Here is a 16,041-nt window from a genome sequence, read left to right as displayed (position 1 = left end):
AGGTACCACAACAAAATTGGAGGGATCACAATACTGGATACTAATTTATTTTTGCTTTTGTTGCCTTTGCCCTAGAAGAGCCATTTAAATATTTCTAAGACCCATGTCAAAGAGTTTATTGCCGATGTTTTCTTCAGGGAGTTTTATGGTTTCAGAACTTACATTTAAGTCTTTAATCCATGTTGCGTTTATCTTTTGTTACAGTGTAGGAGAGTGGTTGAGTTTCACTCTATGGCACGTGGTTGTCCAGTTTTCCCAGTACCTATGATTGAAGTGTCTGTCTTCTCTCCATTGTGTATTCTTGGCTCCTTTGTCAAAAATTAATTGACCATGTATGTGTGGGTTTATTTCTGGAATTCCTCTTCTGTTCCTTTGCTCTCTGTGTGTTTTTATGCCAATACCATACTGTTTTGCTTGCTATAACTTTCACTAAAGTTTGAAATAAGGAAGTGTGATGCCTCTAGTTTTGTTCTTTCTCAAGATTGCTTTGGCTATTTGGGATTTTGTGGTTTCATACAAATTTTAGGATTGTTCTATTAATGTGAAAAATGCCATGGGGATTGATAGGGAGTACATTGGATTTATAGATTGCTTTGCCTGTATAAACATTTTAACAGTATTATTCTTATCCATGAGCATGAAGTATCTCTCCATTTATTTGTGTCTTTTCAGTTTATTTCATCATTGTCTTATAGTGTTTAGTATGCAGATCTTTCATCTCCTTGGTTAAGTTTATTCCTAGGTATTTAAAAATATATATATCTTTATTGATTTCAGAGAGGAAGGGAGAGAGAAAGACAGATAGAAACATCAATGATGAGAGGGAATCATTGATTGGCTGCCTCCTGCATGTCCCATACTGGAGATCAAGACCACAACCCAGGCATGTGCCCTTGACCAGAATTGAACCTGAGACCCTTCAGTCCACAGGCTGACACTCTAGCCACTAAGCTAAGCCAGCTAGGGCAATTCCTAGGAATTTTAAAATGTGATTGTAAATGGTATCATTTTCTTAATTTCTCTTTCTGATACTTTGTTATTACCGCATAGAGACACAACTGACTTTTGTATATTATATCCTGCAACTGAATTTATTAGTTTTAACAGATTTCTGAATGCAGAATTCAAGGTTTTCTATATGTGATATCATGTCATTTGCAAATAGAAACATTTTGCTTCTTTCTGATTTTTAAAAAAAATTTAATTGCTGTGGTTAGGATTTCCAGTACTATGCTGAATAAAAGTGATGAGTGGGCATTCTTGTCTTTTTCCTGATCTTAGAGGAAAAGCTTTGTTTTTCACCACTGAGTATGCTAGCTATGGGCCTGTCATATATGGCCTATATTATGTTGAACTATGTTCCCCCCTGCAAGGAAACAAAACAAAACAAAAGAACCAATTTAAAGAAAACTTTTACAATATAAAAGTCATTATACAACAATTTAATTTTATTTTTCTTTTATCTTAATCACATACTTTAAGTAAAAAAGATATGAAAGATGTTAAAAACTGGAAAACTGAGATACGCAAGCATCATTAATACCAAAAACAGACATTCAGAATGGTTTCACATCGTCACATATTTAAATGTATCTCATTTTCAAATCTAGCTGCCTGACAGAATGCACTCTGGTCTGCTAGAAATGAATGTTGTGTTACCCGAGGCCACACAACAATGGGGTTGCTGAGAGAAATGGCATCTTTAGAGGTGCTCTCCTGCACGAATGTGGCCATTAAAGCCTTGAATTCTGTCAGCGGTCTTTTAAATACCAATGATACTGATGTGATTGCAGGATACACGTTACTTACCATGACTCCCAGATAGCGCTGGCTTTACAGCTGATTCCACAGGCACATACTTAGGCCTAGTTACAGGATATGTAACATTTCCCATTTATTTACTGTTTAAGATGTTTTTCAACTAAATTTGGAATTATACTTACAGGTAGTAGCAGATAGGTGCCGCATCCTTGTTTATGGATTCAGTGTCAGAACTGTGAATCACACACACTTGGGCCATTTTGTACTCCCAGTGTCCAGCACACTGGCATTCATATAACTAGTACAGTAATCAGTAAACATTCACCAGGACTTCTTCAGGCATTCCATTTTAGGATTCTTATAGAGACAAGCCAATTCAGAAAATTTTCTAGGCTTTGAAAACTTAATAAATGAAAGGCACTTGCCATTACTGATCATAATTCAAAAAGGTGGTGTTAAATTAAGGCTAGAAGTGGTAATTATTCTGTATGTGCCTACATGTGTAAAATGAGATCTAAGATAAGGAATTAAGGAATACACTAAAAACAACATGGGAGAGACTATGAAGAATAGGGTTACACTTGAAAATAAAATAAAAAATATTTTTTCCCTATAAATTGTAGCTATAAAATATGAGGAAATTTTGGGGAAGGAGGTAAAATATTTAAAAAACAAAACTCTTCCAATATAATAAAGCATAATCCTAATAGGTGTTTGGTCTCCCATTCAAGTACTAACCAGGCCTGACCCTGCTTAGCTTCTGAGATCAGACGAGATCGGGCGCGTTCAAGGTGGTATGGCCGTAGACCCTAATAGGTGTTTGGGAAAACTGAAGATATTTTTTAAATTCAATGACCTCTTTTTTGCTCAATTAAAATTTTTACCATCACACACACCTTGAATTATAATTATTTGATTCTGAACAACTGAGAAACTAAAAGATCTCATTCTTAGATTTATATACTTAATTTTCTTACAAAAATAACTCATTATTGTGCCAATATTTATCTGAACATGATCGCCTCCAATTAATAATTGGAATGACCACGTTATCAATGAGTTATAGTAAAATTGCGAAGTTATTTTTCCTGTTTGAATAATGAAGAGAATAGACAAGAGTGAAAAACAACAACTATGAAGAAAAACTGGCAAATGTAAATAAAGGATACACAACAAAAGAGCCCAGAAGGCAAAAACATAAATATTAGAAAGATGCTTCAAAAGTTAATTAGCATCACAGGGAAAACCTTTATGAAAAATACTTAGAAAATAAATTAACACATATCTTTAAAATATAGAACTCTAAATACTTGATATATTTGGGATATTCTACAGTGCCCCGTTAATTGTTGTACATATTTTTTTCTTCAGGTATTTCTGGATGCTGTAGAAATCTATAGAATTTGCTTACTCATTGTTACAAAAATTTTTCTCAATTGTGGAATTAAAATTCTTCAACCTTTAAGAAAGAATGAAGAATCTCTTCACTATAATACATCATGAAAATAGGGTATCTGTTTGTTTTGCCACATCACATTTTTTTAAAATGAAATATATGATTAGAGAATTTCAGAGAAGTTTTAGAAGAACAGGTGATTGAAAACCAAGCTCTCTTTTTTCAGGCGAGCCACAACACATTAAGTGATAAAGTTCACTTTGTATCACTTAGACATATACTAGTACACTAGCAGAGCAGACTCATGTTCAAGCCAGCCAGCCCAAACATCATTTCTAGTAGTCAGCAATCTATGGCTCATGGACTGAATGTGGCTTGTGGTCTGTGGATGGCCCTCAGCTAAGAGTGGTTTTTACATTTTTCAAAGGGTTGTAAACAAAGCAAAACAGCGTATGTGACAAAGAACTGCATAAGGTCTACAAAGCCTAAAATATTTATGACCTGGCACATTATAGAAAGCTTGCAGACCTTCTTTCATACCAATGTTGTATAGAATTTAGAAAGTGCAATTACAAGTCCAATATATGTTCACTTATTCCCACCATGAATGTAGTAACAGTCTAAGAAGATATCTTCTGATGTCACTTGTCAGAATTTCTTTTCAACTTTTTCTTCATCTTCACTATCATTAAAGTTCATCCTTCAACAATAATATAAAAGTAATTGAAAGAGAAAAGAAACATGAGATTATATTAAAAACAAGGTAAAATAGTATAAGCTAACCAAAATTTTATCTTCTCAAAAATAATTACTCTATATTCTTATTTAATGAGCCACCCACATAAGAAGTGTACCTCTCCTCTCTGTAACAATGGTGGAGGAAAGGGTATCACATAGTTCTTACCCAGGCAGATACTATCAATTATAGCTTTATACATTCAAAGTCATATTGTGATGTGCTCTTTAACTTAATTCAGTTATGATATTTGATTTATGAGTAACAGTGTTTGCTATCTTAAATGTTAAACTTGAGAAAGTCACAAAACATCTTGAGAAAACATAAACAAACTACCAGAAAAACATTTTTGTTTACTGAAACCAAGAAAATAAAGATTCGTAACTATCTCTTTCCTAACTTAGATTTGGAGAAAACATAATTCGTGAAGCAGGCTGTAAGACTTTCTGTGTTGGGCTCTGTAGTTCTAATGATTCTACAGAGCCAGACGGCACTATCCCTTTCCCAACGCTGTGCTGTTCCTTCTGCCCTTTCACTGTATAGGAAAGGAATCCAACAACCCTCATGTGATTGTATTCAATTCCATTCAGAAAGCACTCTAGCATTCATGGATTCTTTGGTCTAAGTCTGTCCTAGAACGACATGATTTAAAGAAGAAAAATAATAAACAGCCCTTGCAAAGAACACCAGGAGAAAGGTTGCAACTGCTTGATGGGTTAAAAATTCAAGGAGAGGCCAGGAGGTTCATGGGTTCCAACACATCCTGACTAAATAAGAACAAAAGAGTATTTGCTATCCAAACGTGTCTGTCAGGAGGCTCCAGTATATTTATTCCATTCCTAACAAGTCACTGCTTTACTTACATTTGAACAAAATGTAAATAATTTACAGCCATAATTTCTTGTTAAGTGATTTTACTTGTCCAAATTTCTAAGCATTTCAGTATTTATAGACTACATTCTGATTCTCATATTTTCCAAAGAAGAATTTCCAACTATTTTCTATTTTTTGAAGCTTCATGTTCCCTGCTTATTCATACATATAAAATATAGGAAGAATAACTTTAGATAATGTTTGCAAAGTCAGCTCTATACTTAGTCCTTACCTTATTTCTCATTCCATGTTTTTGGAGATTTTCCAATTTTTCATATATTAAAGAAGCAATCTCTTTTGCATCTCTGGAATCTATTTGCTCTCCCCCAATATTTCTCTAAAATTAAAAACACTTTTCTTATAATCTTTTAAGTATCTAATCAAAATATGATATTTGTATCTAAGAAACTTGAGTAAAATAGTCCTTAAAATTCTAAGTGTACGAAACTCAAATTTCTTCAAGGAAATAATGCTACAAAAGCAGTTAACCCATTATTTATCGGAAATAAATACTACTGACACTGTTATGAGAACATGGGAAAAATGCATTAACTCCAAATGCCTGAAAACACTTAAACTGTATAAGAAAAGAGATGCCCAGAGGACTAAAATCATTCTAATCTAATACAATCTCTGACACGGACAAAACCACGACTAACTACTGCAATGGAAAGCAATGCCTGTCTCCTGGCTCTCCTCTGCCCACAGCAGGAAGGTGCTGGGAGATGACAGGTGACTATGCCCAGCTCTGCTCATTTGGGATCTGGAGCCACCTGTTTCATTCCTCCTGGAGAGAACCCCACAATTATATGTTACGATTTTGTTTCGTTATATAACTGCCCATCTGGATTTGCATTTCTGTTTATTCCCATTGTTATTCTACTTTGGCCTCCTCATCTAGCCTGGACTTCTGGATGTCAACCCTGCCTTTCAGTTTGGACAGGGATATTCTGGGTCCTAATCTGTCCTCTGGACTCCTCTAGACATATGGTAACATCACATTTTCTCCTTTTTTATAAATGTGTGTGTGTGTGTGTGTGTATATATATAACATTTAAATTCTTTATTGTTAAAAGTATTACACGAGTCTCCTTTTCCCCCCTTTGACCTCTCCCTGGCTGCTTCCACCCTCCAGCACATGCCCTCACCCCACTACTGTCTTTATCCATTCGTTATACTCATGCATGCATCCAAGTCCTTTGGTCTCTTACCCTCTCACCCCCTGCCTTCCCTCATAGGTTGGACAGTCTGTTTGATGCTTCTATGTCTCTGGTTCTATTTTCGTTCAACAGTTTATGTTGTTAATTATATTCCAAAAATATATATATTTTTACTAATTTCAGGGAGGGAGAGAGAGAAACATCAATGATGAGAGAGAATCATTGATCGGCTGCCTCATGCACGCCTTACACTGGGGATCAAGCCTGCAACTGGAGCATGTGCCCTGATCAGGAATCGAACCGTGACCTCCTGGTTCATAGGTCGATGTTCAACCACTGAGCTACCTAAGCCAGGCAATATTTTCCAAGAGCCCCCTCTATGGCCTAATCATTTCTATGATTGGTCATTTTACTGGTATTTCTCTAACATCATTTTACATGATGTCACCCACTTCTCAGCCATTCTGAGAATTGGGAAGCAAAGCTAGTGATTCCAAAGGAATGAAGATTCAGGCTCAGGTATAAAACCTTTCCCCCTCAAGTTATGCTTACCTTATGCTGTTCTTAAAATAGAGTTAGCCTCTTGGACTAACCAAAATCCTTCATTGAAAAATCTAAATGTCTGACAATTCTAGATTTTTGAAATTCACCATCTAATTTATTTATTTAGCGCTATTTAAAAATGTATAATTACCAATAAATAACATGAGACCTTAATCAAATATTCTTTCTCAAAAAAAAATTTGAAATTATTTATTTCATGTTTTATCAGAAAACATGAATATAGTACAAAGAAAATATTATTTTTCATAGTTCTAGTGCCAAAAATGTCATTCTTTTACTTGGGAATACAGCAAAGGTCATGAGTCCTTTCAGTCAGCAATTATACTGCCTGATACACATATACTTTAAAAAAATTATTTTTTTTAGAGAAAGAGGAGGGGGAGGTAGGGGAAGAGAGAAAAACAAACATCAATTTGTTGTTCCCCTTATTTATGCATTCATTGGCTGATTCTTATAGGTGCCCTAACCACAGACTGAACCCGCAACCTTGGCATATTGATACCACATTCTAACCAACTGAGCAACCTGGCCAGGGCCAGACATATGCTTTTGTATTAGTAATCATAGAAGTTATCACCTGGATTTGAATTTTAAGACCCATTGGTTAGATACGTAGTTTCTTGTTGGGAAAAAAGAAGTCACTGACCTATAAAAGGAATTATGACTGCACCAACTTTTATAGCCTAAATCATTCATTAATAAATAGTCCATAAGATAAATACTCTGGTACTAAGGTCATTTCAAAAGTATTACAATAGTATACTATCCTTTCCTGGAAAAAAATTATAAAGGTACTATATGTTAATTCTATAAAAGTAGAAAATATAAAACTTCACAGAAAGTAAATAATTACCTCGAATTCTATCACCCATAGAAAACCATGATTAGTATTTTGGTTTGTCTCTTGAGTAATTTTCCTATTCATGAGTATAAAAATTTTAAGGCAATGGAGATCATAGCAACTGTGAGACACAAAACCTTTTAAAATTTAGTGTATATATAAAAAGGACCGGGTTTCAATAATCCTATATAATAAAGAGGTAATATGCAAATTGACTATCACTCCAACACACAAGATGGCCGCCCCCATGTGGACACAAGATGGCCCGTAGGGGATGGCAGTTGGGAGGGACCAGATCTGCAGGGGAGGGCAGTTGGGGACAACCAGGCCTGCAGGGGAGGGTAGCTGGTAGGGACCCAGGCATTCAGGGGAGGGCAATTGGGAGTGACCAGGCCTGCAGAGGGCAGTTGAGGGGGACCAGGCTGGCAAGGGAGGGCAGTTAGGGGTGACTGGGCCAGCAGGGGAGGACAGTTCCAGGTGACCAGGCCCGCAAAGAGGGCAGTTAGGGGTGACCAGGCTGGTAGGGGAGGGCAGTTAGGGGCAATCAGTTCAGCAGGAGAGCAGTTAGGCATCAATCAGGCTGGCAGTGAAGTGGTTAGGGGGTGAGCAGGCTGGCAGGCAGAAGCGGTTAGGGGCAATCAGGCAGGCAGGCGAGTAGTTGGTAGCTAGCAGTCCTGGATTGTGAGAGTGATGTCCGACTGCCTGTTTAGGCCTGATCCCAGTGGGAATTAGGCCTAAATGGGCAGTTGGACATCCCTCGAAGGGTCCCAGATTGGAGAGGGAGCAGGCTGGGCTGAGGGACACCCCCAACCCCGTGCACTAATTTCGTGCACTGGGCCTCTAGTATGCAATAAGATAATGCCAAAGGGAGAAGAAACTAGAAAAGAGCATTACTCAGTCTAAACAAAAAATCTTTTGGGCTTGGCCTGCTAAAAGAAAGGAACATGGAGGAAAAACCTGTACGTACCTTTGCTCTTTCGTAGGGAAAGAATTTAACAGTCGGATAAGCTCTGATACCAGCTTTCTGGCATGTTTGAGCATTGGCCTGACAGTCTACTTTTCCAGCTTTCACTTTTCCTTTAATCATCTGAAAAAAGACAAATATGGTTTAACCATTCTCTTTGGCATAAAGTATTTTAGCAACCACAAAGCAATGTGATACTAAAAATTTCAAATCTTTATAAACCTAAGGATTTGTTACTTAAAACATTTTAATCCTTCCCATTCAAACAAGATTGCTTCCAAATTCTTACTGGCGCTTTGCATTCCTATTTGTCCAGCACCATGTCTCCAATAGCAATAATTTCTCCTTTACCTTATCAAGAAAACTGAGCTTTGCCCTAAATGACCTCAACTTCTTGGTACCCACACCTGTCTGTCACAGCACAAACATCTCAGACTGTCTTCTCCCCGTCTTTCTCTAGTTTCAGGTGCTGAGGTAGCACTCATCTTGTGGAAGGCTACTACTCCAGCTACACTCTCCAGTTGTCTCACTAACTAACAGATCTCTTACTTTCTCTAGAGTATACACATCTGATAAAAAAAGATTCTTTCCTTAATTGCAGGGAAGGAATTAATTGAAGGACAAAGGGAACAAGCAGAAGTGAGGCTCTGGCTATTAAGGTTAGGTAGGTAATGTTGTCATCTAAGGAGGGGAAGACAAAGAAACAAACACTGATTTGTTGTCCCACTTATTTATGCCTTCATTGGCTGATTCTTGTATGTGCTCTGACCAGAGACTGAACCTGCAACCTTGGCTACTGGGACAATGCTCTAACCAATTGAGCAACCTGGCCAGGGCCAGACATATGCTTTTGTATTAACAGTCATATAAGTTATCACCTAAATTTGAATGTGAAGACCCAGTGGTTAGATGACCCTAGTTTCTTGTTGAAGAAAAAAAAAGAAAGTCACTGACCCCAAAACAGAATTAGGTAGAGATGTTGGCTAACTTTTTAAATAAAGAATGACGCCTACTGCAAAGATTATAGTTGTAGAAATGAAATAGTTTTATAAATTCAGGGGAAACTTTTAAGAAAAAATAAAAATTATATTTAAAATGTTTCAGCTAATTATTAAAACATGCATGTGATTACAATTTATTTAAGTAGGTAGACAAGACTTACCCTAGCTAGGAGCTCAAACTCTGGAGCAAAATTTTGGCAAGGTCCACACCAAGGAGCATAGAAGTCAACCACCCAATGGTTTTTTCCTTGTAAAACTTTTTCATTGAAGGTCTGAGGTGTAAGATCTATAGATGCTTGAGGCAAAAATCTGAGGCAAAAATCAAAATTATTTTTCATTATACAAAATCAAAGCAAACTTCTAAAATATAATGCTGCAAAAGTCTTTAAGTTAAAAATGACTTTAAAAGAATGACTGTAATAAACCACAACCTTATCTTTGGTAAGTTATAATTTTTTACTAAATGCTTTAAAACACTAGAATTTTAGACAATCACAGTAAATTTAATTATAGACATAAGAAGAAGGTAAATAATATTAAATCTATTTCATACAATAATATATTTTACTCACCCTAGACCCCAAATTCTTAGGGAATAGGCATCCCTATTCCAACCATTGTAACTACTGAAAAAAGAAAAATATGTCATTTGTAAATAGAATTTTTCATTATTGGATATGTTCAGAAAACAATCTCATTGTAGCAATTTAAAGATAAGTTTAATCCAATGACTTTATCTAGCATCTCTCTTTTCAGATACACCTAGCTATAAACCACTTACATGGCTTCCCAAATATATTTTTCACTAGTCTTAATGTCTTTTTGTGTTCCAGACAGACCTGAACGTGTAGCTGCTTGCTGGACACCTACAAACTCACGGGAATGACAAAATGAAAAATGTCCAAGGCTTTAGTTTCTGAACCATTTCTCCAGTTACTACTGTCTGTAAAATTCATACCCATTTTTAAGAGCCACCTCACAAATGCAGTATTTCATGACTTTTCTCATTGTTGTGATTCCTTCCTCCTTTGAAATCCATGGTTCATTTTTACTTCTTAAATGATATTTATTATATTTTGCCTTGTGATTTCCAGTTTTCTACCTGAAAAACCATGTGGTATTGTGGAAACATAGGCATTGAGACAGACCTGGTTTCCAACTCCAACTTCAAACCTTAGCAGCTGTTATCGAAGTTAATCTAAGGTCTTTGAATCTGTTTACTTATCTGATAAGCAATAGTATAGGAAGGGTAATAATTTTTGTTTTTTTCAGTGTATGTGTGAGGACTAGAGGAGATAATGTGAGCAAAGATCTAGTACAGTACCTGAAACTAACCAGGGACTTAATAAAGGTTAGTTCTTTCTCTCCTTATTTCTTCTTTACTAGATTGTCAGCTTCATGAACAGTGTAACTGAACAATTCTCTTTTCCTTTTCCGAAGTTCTCATTAGCACACTATTTTAAGCATGGTGAGCTCCCCAAAAAATACTTGTTGCGTTAACTTTTATTTAGTCAGGATAACTTTTAAATGTTAACTGTATAAATGATTATAGTAAGTGCCTTAAAATTTTAGACAGTACTTACTGATATTGATAAGCTTTATTTGATTTTGGGGGGAAAAATCTTATCTCAGGGTATCTTCGAACATTTTCTTCAGCACAAAAAGAATGATACTGTTGGCAGTCTATGCTGCCCACATTGATTAGTCCAGTTAATGTCTGGAAAAGAAAAAGAAGAGATAAATATATCAAAGTGGTTAGAAAAAAATTACCTCCACAACTACTTCATATATATTTGCAATAGAGAAACTATCACTGAGACAATTATTATATTATTTACTAGTATCAGTGATTTTCATCAAATAAAAAATGTTCATATATATATGTATATACATATATGTATATATGTATATGTATATATATATATATATGAACATTTAGAGTAATAAACTGGAAATCTAATTTTGTAGTTAAGAACTCACTACAATTATTGCATATTAAACGATTTCATTCACCTATTATATAGAGAAAATAATTTAAAAAAAACCCACACCAATTTATTTATTTATTTTTTAAATCCTCACTCAAGGATGTTTTTCCATTGATTTTTAGAGGGAGTGGAACAGAGAGGGAAAGACAGAGTGAAATATCTATGTGAGAGGAACACATCGACTGGTTTCCTTCTGTACATGCCCTGATTAGGGCCTGGTCAGGGAGGATCCTGCAACTAGGGTACATGCACTTGACCGGAATTGAACCTGCGACCCTTTGGTCCGCAGGCCGACACTCTATCCATTGAGCCAAATAGGCCAGGGTGAGAAAATGAAAATTTTTTCTAAAATTCAAAGTGTTAGAAGCCAAGAACAAATGAAGGTCTTGGCAATGGTATTTCAGAGTTACTCTTTCAAATGGAGACATGGGCTGTGGGCAGCACATGGACTCAGAGCTAAATTAAAAAATTTTAATGAAAAGAGCACGAAGTTGTATTATCTCAAAGGTTGAGATACCAGAAATCACTTGAACTCAGGTTTGTCCATGTTTTCTTAGAAATAAACATAAAGTAGTTACTATATTTTCTCCATTCTGGTATTTAAATATTTTCTTTCCAATTTTTCATGATTTATATAACACTATGTCTATTTGTATGAAATTTAAAAAATCCAAATAGTGTTGTAGATCAAAGCTATTTTTAAGTCCTACAATATTGTGAAGACACTATATTGAGCTCTAAAAATAAAAATAAAGGAGACCTTTGGGTTGACTTTGGCAGAAATTTGGTCAAATATGTATGGAGTGAAACACAAAAAAAGGTAAATTATTCTATACCATTCATATACCAGACAGAAGCTAAATTGAAATCCAAGTGGTATGATCAGAACTGTAAAGTTATAATCTAGAGGTGGGTTTACTCATGCCAATTTCAAAATAATTCTGTTAAATAAACGTTCTTAGTAAATGTTTAGATTTAAAATAAATGATTTTACCATACCCGGGCCATTCTTTTCCATTCTGGCATTAAAACTTGACATGGATGACACCACGGAGAATAGAAATCAACCATCCAGACTTCATCATGTTTTCTTTGTTTAACTAGTTCATTGAAAGTGGTGGGTGACAGGGAGATCACCGAAGGATTCATAAGATCCTAAAAACAATACAGCTTTCATTATAACAGATATAGACAAAGAGTTGTTCATTTATTCTTGGCAAATTGTTGGTATCAGTCATTTAGAAAAATTTGTTTTTGAATAATAAAAAGATACTTAAGGATATTTAAAGAGCATTTATAGTGAATTAATTTAAAAAGAAAGAAATGATCCCAGATTTTTTATTAAGTTTGGATTTTCTCCTATCAGTCTTCTTAAATTAAGGTATATTCTGTTCCTATTTCTATTTATCACTAAAATAAACAGACAACTTTAAGATTATGAGATGAGGCAAGATTTTCAAGAGTTTCTCAGATGTATACATAAGATATAGTTCTGTTTTAGAACCAATGCTTGGTTTGGAAATGGCCCTTTAATTAATAATGGAATGCCTATTAGTCTATTTTCCTGACATTCTGACTGGAGACACTGCACGACCTCTCTACAGATCACTCGCTCCAAATGCTGTTTTAACAAAGCTTTAGTCTATCATGACTGGGCAATGTTAACGAAGATGTTAGCTTCACTGGGGGAAATCTCAAAAATCAAAACAACACAAAATCAAAAACTATTATTCTGGAGGAGGAGGGAGAGAAAAGGACAGAGAATGGTCACTACATAAATAATAAGCTAAAATTTTTCATTCTTAAGAAACCCGTTTAACTATTTTAGTCAATTAATATTATTAGTGGGGGAAAAAGGAGATGCTATAGATCTAGGGCACTTCTGTGCTGATAACGGGTGTGGCACAGCTGCCCAGGCTTGAAAGAGGCCCTCCACTGGGGGTTGGTCTAGACTGCCCTTACTCACCCACACATTTCCTGGATGATACTGAGTTTACGCCTATCTCATCTATATGGATGGACCTAAAAGAAGCTGTGGTGGTTCTAGCTGAGACAACATGGAGAGGGGGTGGCAAAGCTTTATGTGAAAATATAATTTCAATGTATTCAAGAAATAGTTGTGCCCACTAAGTACAAGGCACTGAACCAGATAATAAACAAAACACAGACTTATTCTTAGAGTCTATAGTAAGTACATAATAAGAGTAAAACATCAGAAAAATATAAGAAATTCATTTTCTTGTCAGAAAATAATGTGTTGGTATGAGAATAAATCCTGTTATTAAACATGATTAAATATTTATACAAAGAGTACACACACACAGAAGGATTTACTGCCATGAACTTAAAATAACTTACATTACCTCTATAATTTATAATACTACAGAATTAACTTAAATACCTCTATGAACTCCAAGATATGTTCAGCAGAGTGATGGCCTTCATATTCATGAACATTGGACTGGTTGAACACCACTGTTGTTGGATAAGCCTGAATGTTATACTGTTAAGAATGAGAAGACAAATTAAACATGGTTTTATACATTTAACCAATTTGTTTCAAATTTATAACCAGTTTGCCTTTATTTGAGGAATATGATTTAAAAGACCCATTGCTGCTGAAACCGGTTTGGCTCAATGGATAGAGCGTCGGTCTGCAGACTGAATGGTCCCAGGTTAGATTCCGGTCAAGGGCATGTACATTGGCTGCGGGCACATCCCTGGTAGGGGGTGTGCAGGAGGCAGCTGGTCGATGATTCTCTCTCATCGATGTTTCTAGCTCTCTGTCCCTCTCCCTTCCTCTCTGTAAAAAATCAATAAAATATATTTAAAAAAAAATAAAAAAAATAAAAGACCCATTGCTAAATTGCTGGTGACTAAAAAAATTTTAGCCTGGACAAAATTTGTAGAACTGGATTCACTTATAGGTACTCCATCCTATCTAATAAAAGGATAATATGCAAATTAACCATCACTCTGTCACAAAGATGGTGGCACCCAGTCCTCTCACCCCTGCCGGAGTCTCCTAGTCCCAGGGAGAAGGTGGCCGCTGAGAGTGGGTAGTGTGAGTGGCCTGGCGGAATGCTTGCTTCGTTGCCACGGTGACGAGGCAAGCGTTCCACCCTGGCCGTGGAGGGCCTCTGGGCTGTGCAGGGCCTCTGGGCCGCGGGCGCAGAGTGGCCAGGCCCTGCAGAGAGCTACTGGTGCACAGATTCGTGCACAGTGCTGCTAGTAAGACATAAAATCCATAGGCATCAAATGCAGGGAAGTGAGCACGGATAATTATGAGCTTGGTCCCTTTTTACTCCCCTGAACTTAGTTTAAATTGAACATTTTTTATGTTTATTGCATTTTCTCTTTTGCCATGTCTGTAAACTTTTTTTCAAAAAATTAAAAAAAAATTGATTTATTGTCTTTAAATATTCTGGACTGTAAGGCTTTGTCAGTTATATGTGCAGCCTGTTCCCTTAACTTTATAGTGTCTCTTTGGTAATAGTTTTTACATTTAATGTAGTCTAATTCATTCAAATTCATTGATTTTTATATTTAGTTTTTGTGTGTGGAGTGAGAAATTAGTTCTCACACAGATGCCATAAACATTTCATCCTACATTCACTTCCATTTATCTTTTTTTTTTTTAAATGTATTTTATTGATTTTTTACAGAGAGGAAGGGAGAGGGATAGAGAGCCAGAAACATCGATGAGAGAGAAACATCGATCAGCCGCCTCCTGTACACCCCCTACCGGGGATGCGCCCGCAACCAAGGCACATGCCCCCGACCAGAACCGAACCCGGGACCCTCCAGTCCGCAGGCCGACGCTCCATCCACTGAGCCAAACCGGTTTCGGCCCATTTATCTTTTAAAAAAAGTTTTAGTTTTTATAAATTTTGATTTAAAATACACACAAAAACAGAACAATGAAGTCTCATGTACTCTCAGGACTACAACAATCACTTACTCACAGCTTTTTTTTTTGATATGTTTTTGATTTTTTAGAGAGAGAGGAAGGGAGAGGGATAGAGACAGAAGCATTGAGGAGAGAGAAGCATTGATTGGCTGCCTTCTGCATGTCCCCTACTGGGGATCAAGGCCGAAACTTAAGCATGTGCCTGACCAGGAATCAAACTGTGATCTCTTGGTTCATGAGTCAACACTCAACCACTGAGCCACTGTGGCCAGGCCTCATGGCTACTCTTAATTCTTCTATACTTCCTTCCACTCTACCCTATCCCAAGATTATTTTAAAGATAATTCCAGATAACTTAACATTTCATTCAGAAATATTTCAGTATATTAAAAACATGTATTTCCCCCAAATATAAGCACACTATCATTTTCATATCTAAAAATTAACAATTCCTGAAAATCATTAGATATCCTATCAGAGTTCAAATTTCCCCAGTTTGCTCTTTGTTTTTGCAGATGGTTTGCTTAAACTGCATCCACAGGAAGACTAAACTTACAGTTGAATAGCACGTCTTCTAAGTCTTTAATCTTCTTCCCTTTTTAATAAACGTGTCCAATAAACTGGGTGTTTGTCCTATAAAGTCCTCTACATGCTGGGATTTGCAAATTGCACACCCATGTTGTCACTTAATCTGTTCTTCAATACACTAATAGAGCTGATGACTTGATTTAAATTTTTTCCAAGAATATTTTATAGGGGGCATTGCATACTTTCATCATGAGGTATATAATTCTAGTACTTTTTAGAACTGAAGAGTGAATATTAATTAACCTCATATCTTATTCAT

General features: G+C 36.0%; 1 protein-coding gene across 1 annotated transcript in view; it reads right to left on the bottom strand.

The window, feature by feature from the left end:
- Positions 1 to 1,427: 1,427 nt before the first annotated feature.
- The window catches only part of DNAJC10 (DnaJ heat shock protein family (Hsp40) member C10), a 36,432-nt gene continuing 21,818 nt past the window's right edge, over positions 1,428 to 16,041 (bottom strand). Inside the window, exons 16-23 of the mRNA XM_028140864.2 lie at positions 13,686 to 13,787; positions 12,284 to 12,439; positions 10,880 to 11,013; positions 9,869 to 9,922; positions 9,458 to 9,605; positions 8,299 to 8,418; positions 4,999 to 5,103; positions 1,428 to 3,857 (exon numbers count right to left, since the gene is read on the bottom strand). Of these exons, the coding sequence (XP_027996665.2) occupies positions 3,846 to 3,857; positions 4,999 to 5,103; positions 8,299 to 8,418; positions 9,458 to 9,605; positions 9,869 to 9,922; positions 10,880 to 11,013; positions 12,284 to 12,439; positions 13,686 to 13,787 (831 nt within the window). The 3' untranslated portion in view covers positions 1,428 to 3,845. The remainder of the gene's footprint in view (positions 3,858 to 4,998; positions 5,104 to 8,298; positions 8,419 to 9,457; positions 9,606 to 9,868; positions 9,923 to 10,879; positions 11,014 to 12,283; positions 12,440 to 13,685; positions 13,788 to 16,041) is intronic.

Source organism: Eptesicus fuscus, chromosome 11 (assembly GCF_027574615.1).
Source record: "Eptesicus fuscus isolate TK198812 chromosome 11, DD_ASM_mEF_20220401, whole genome shotgun sequence".
Classification (NCBI taxonomy): Eukaryota; Metazoa; Chordata; class Mammalia; order Chiroptera; family Vespertilionidae; genus Eptesicus; species Eptesicus fuscus.
Note: the sequence above shows the minus strand (reverse complement) of the source record. Positions and strands in the feature narration are given on the sequence as shown.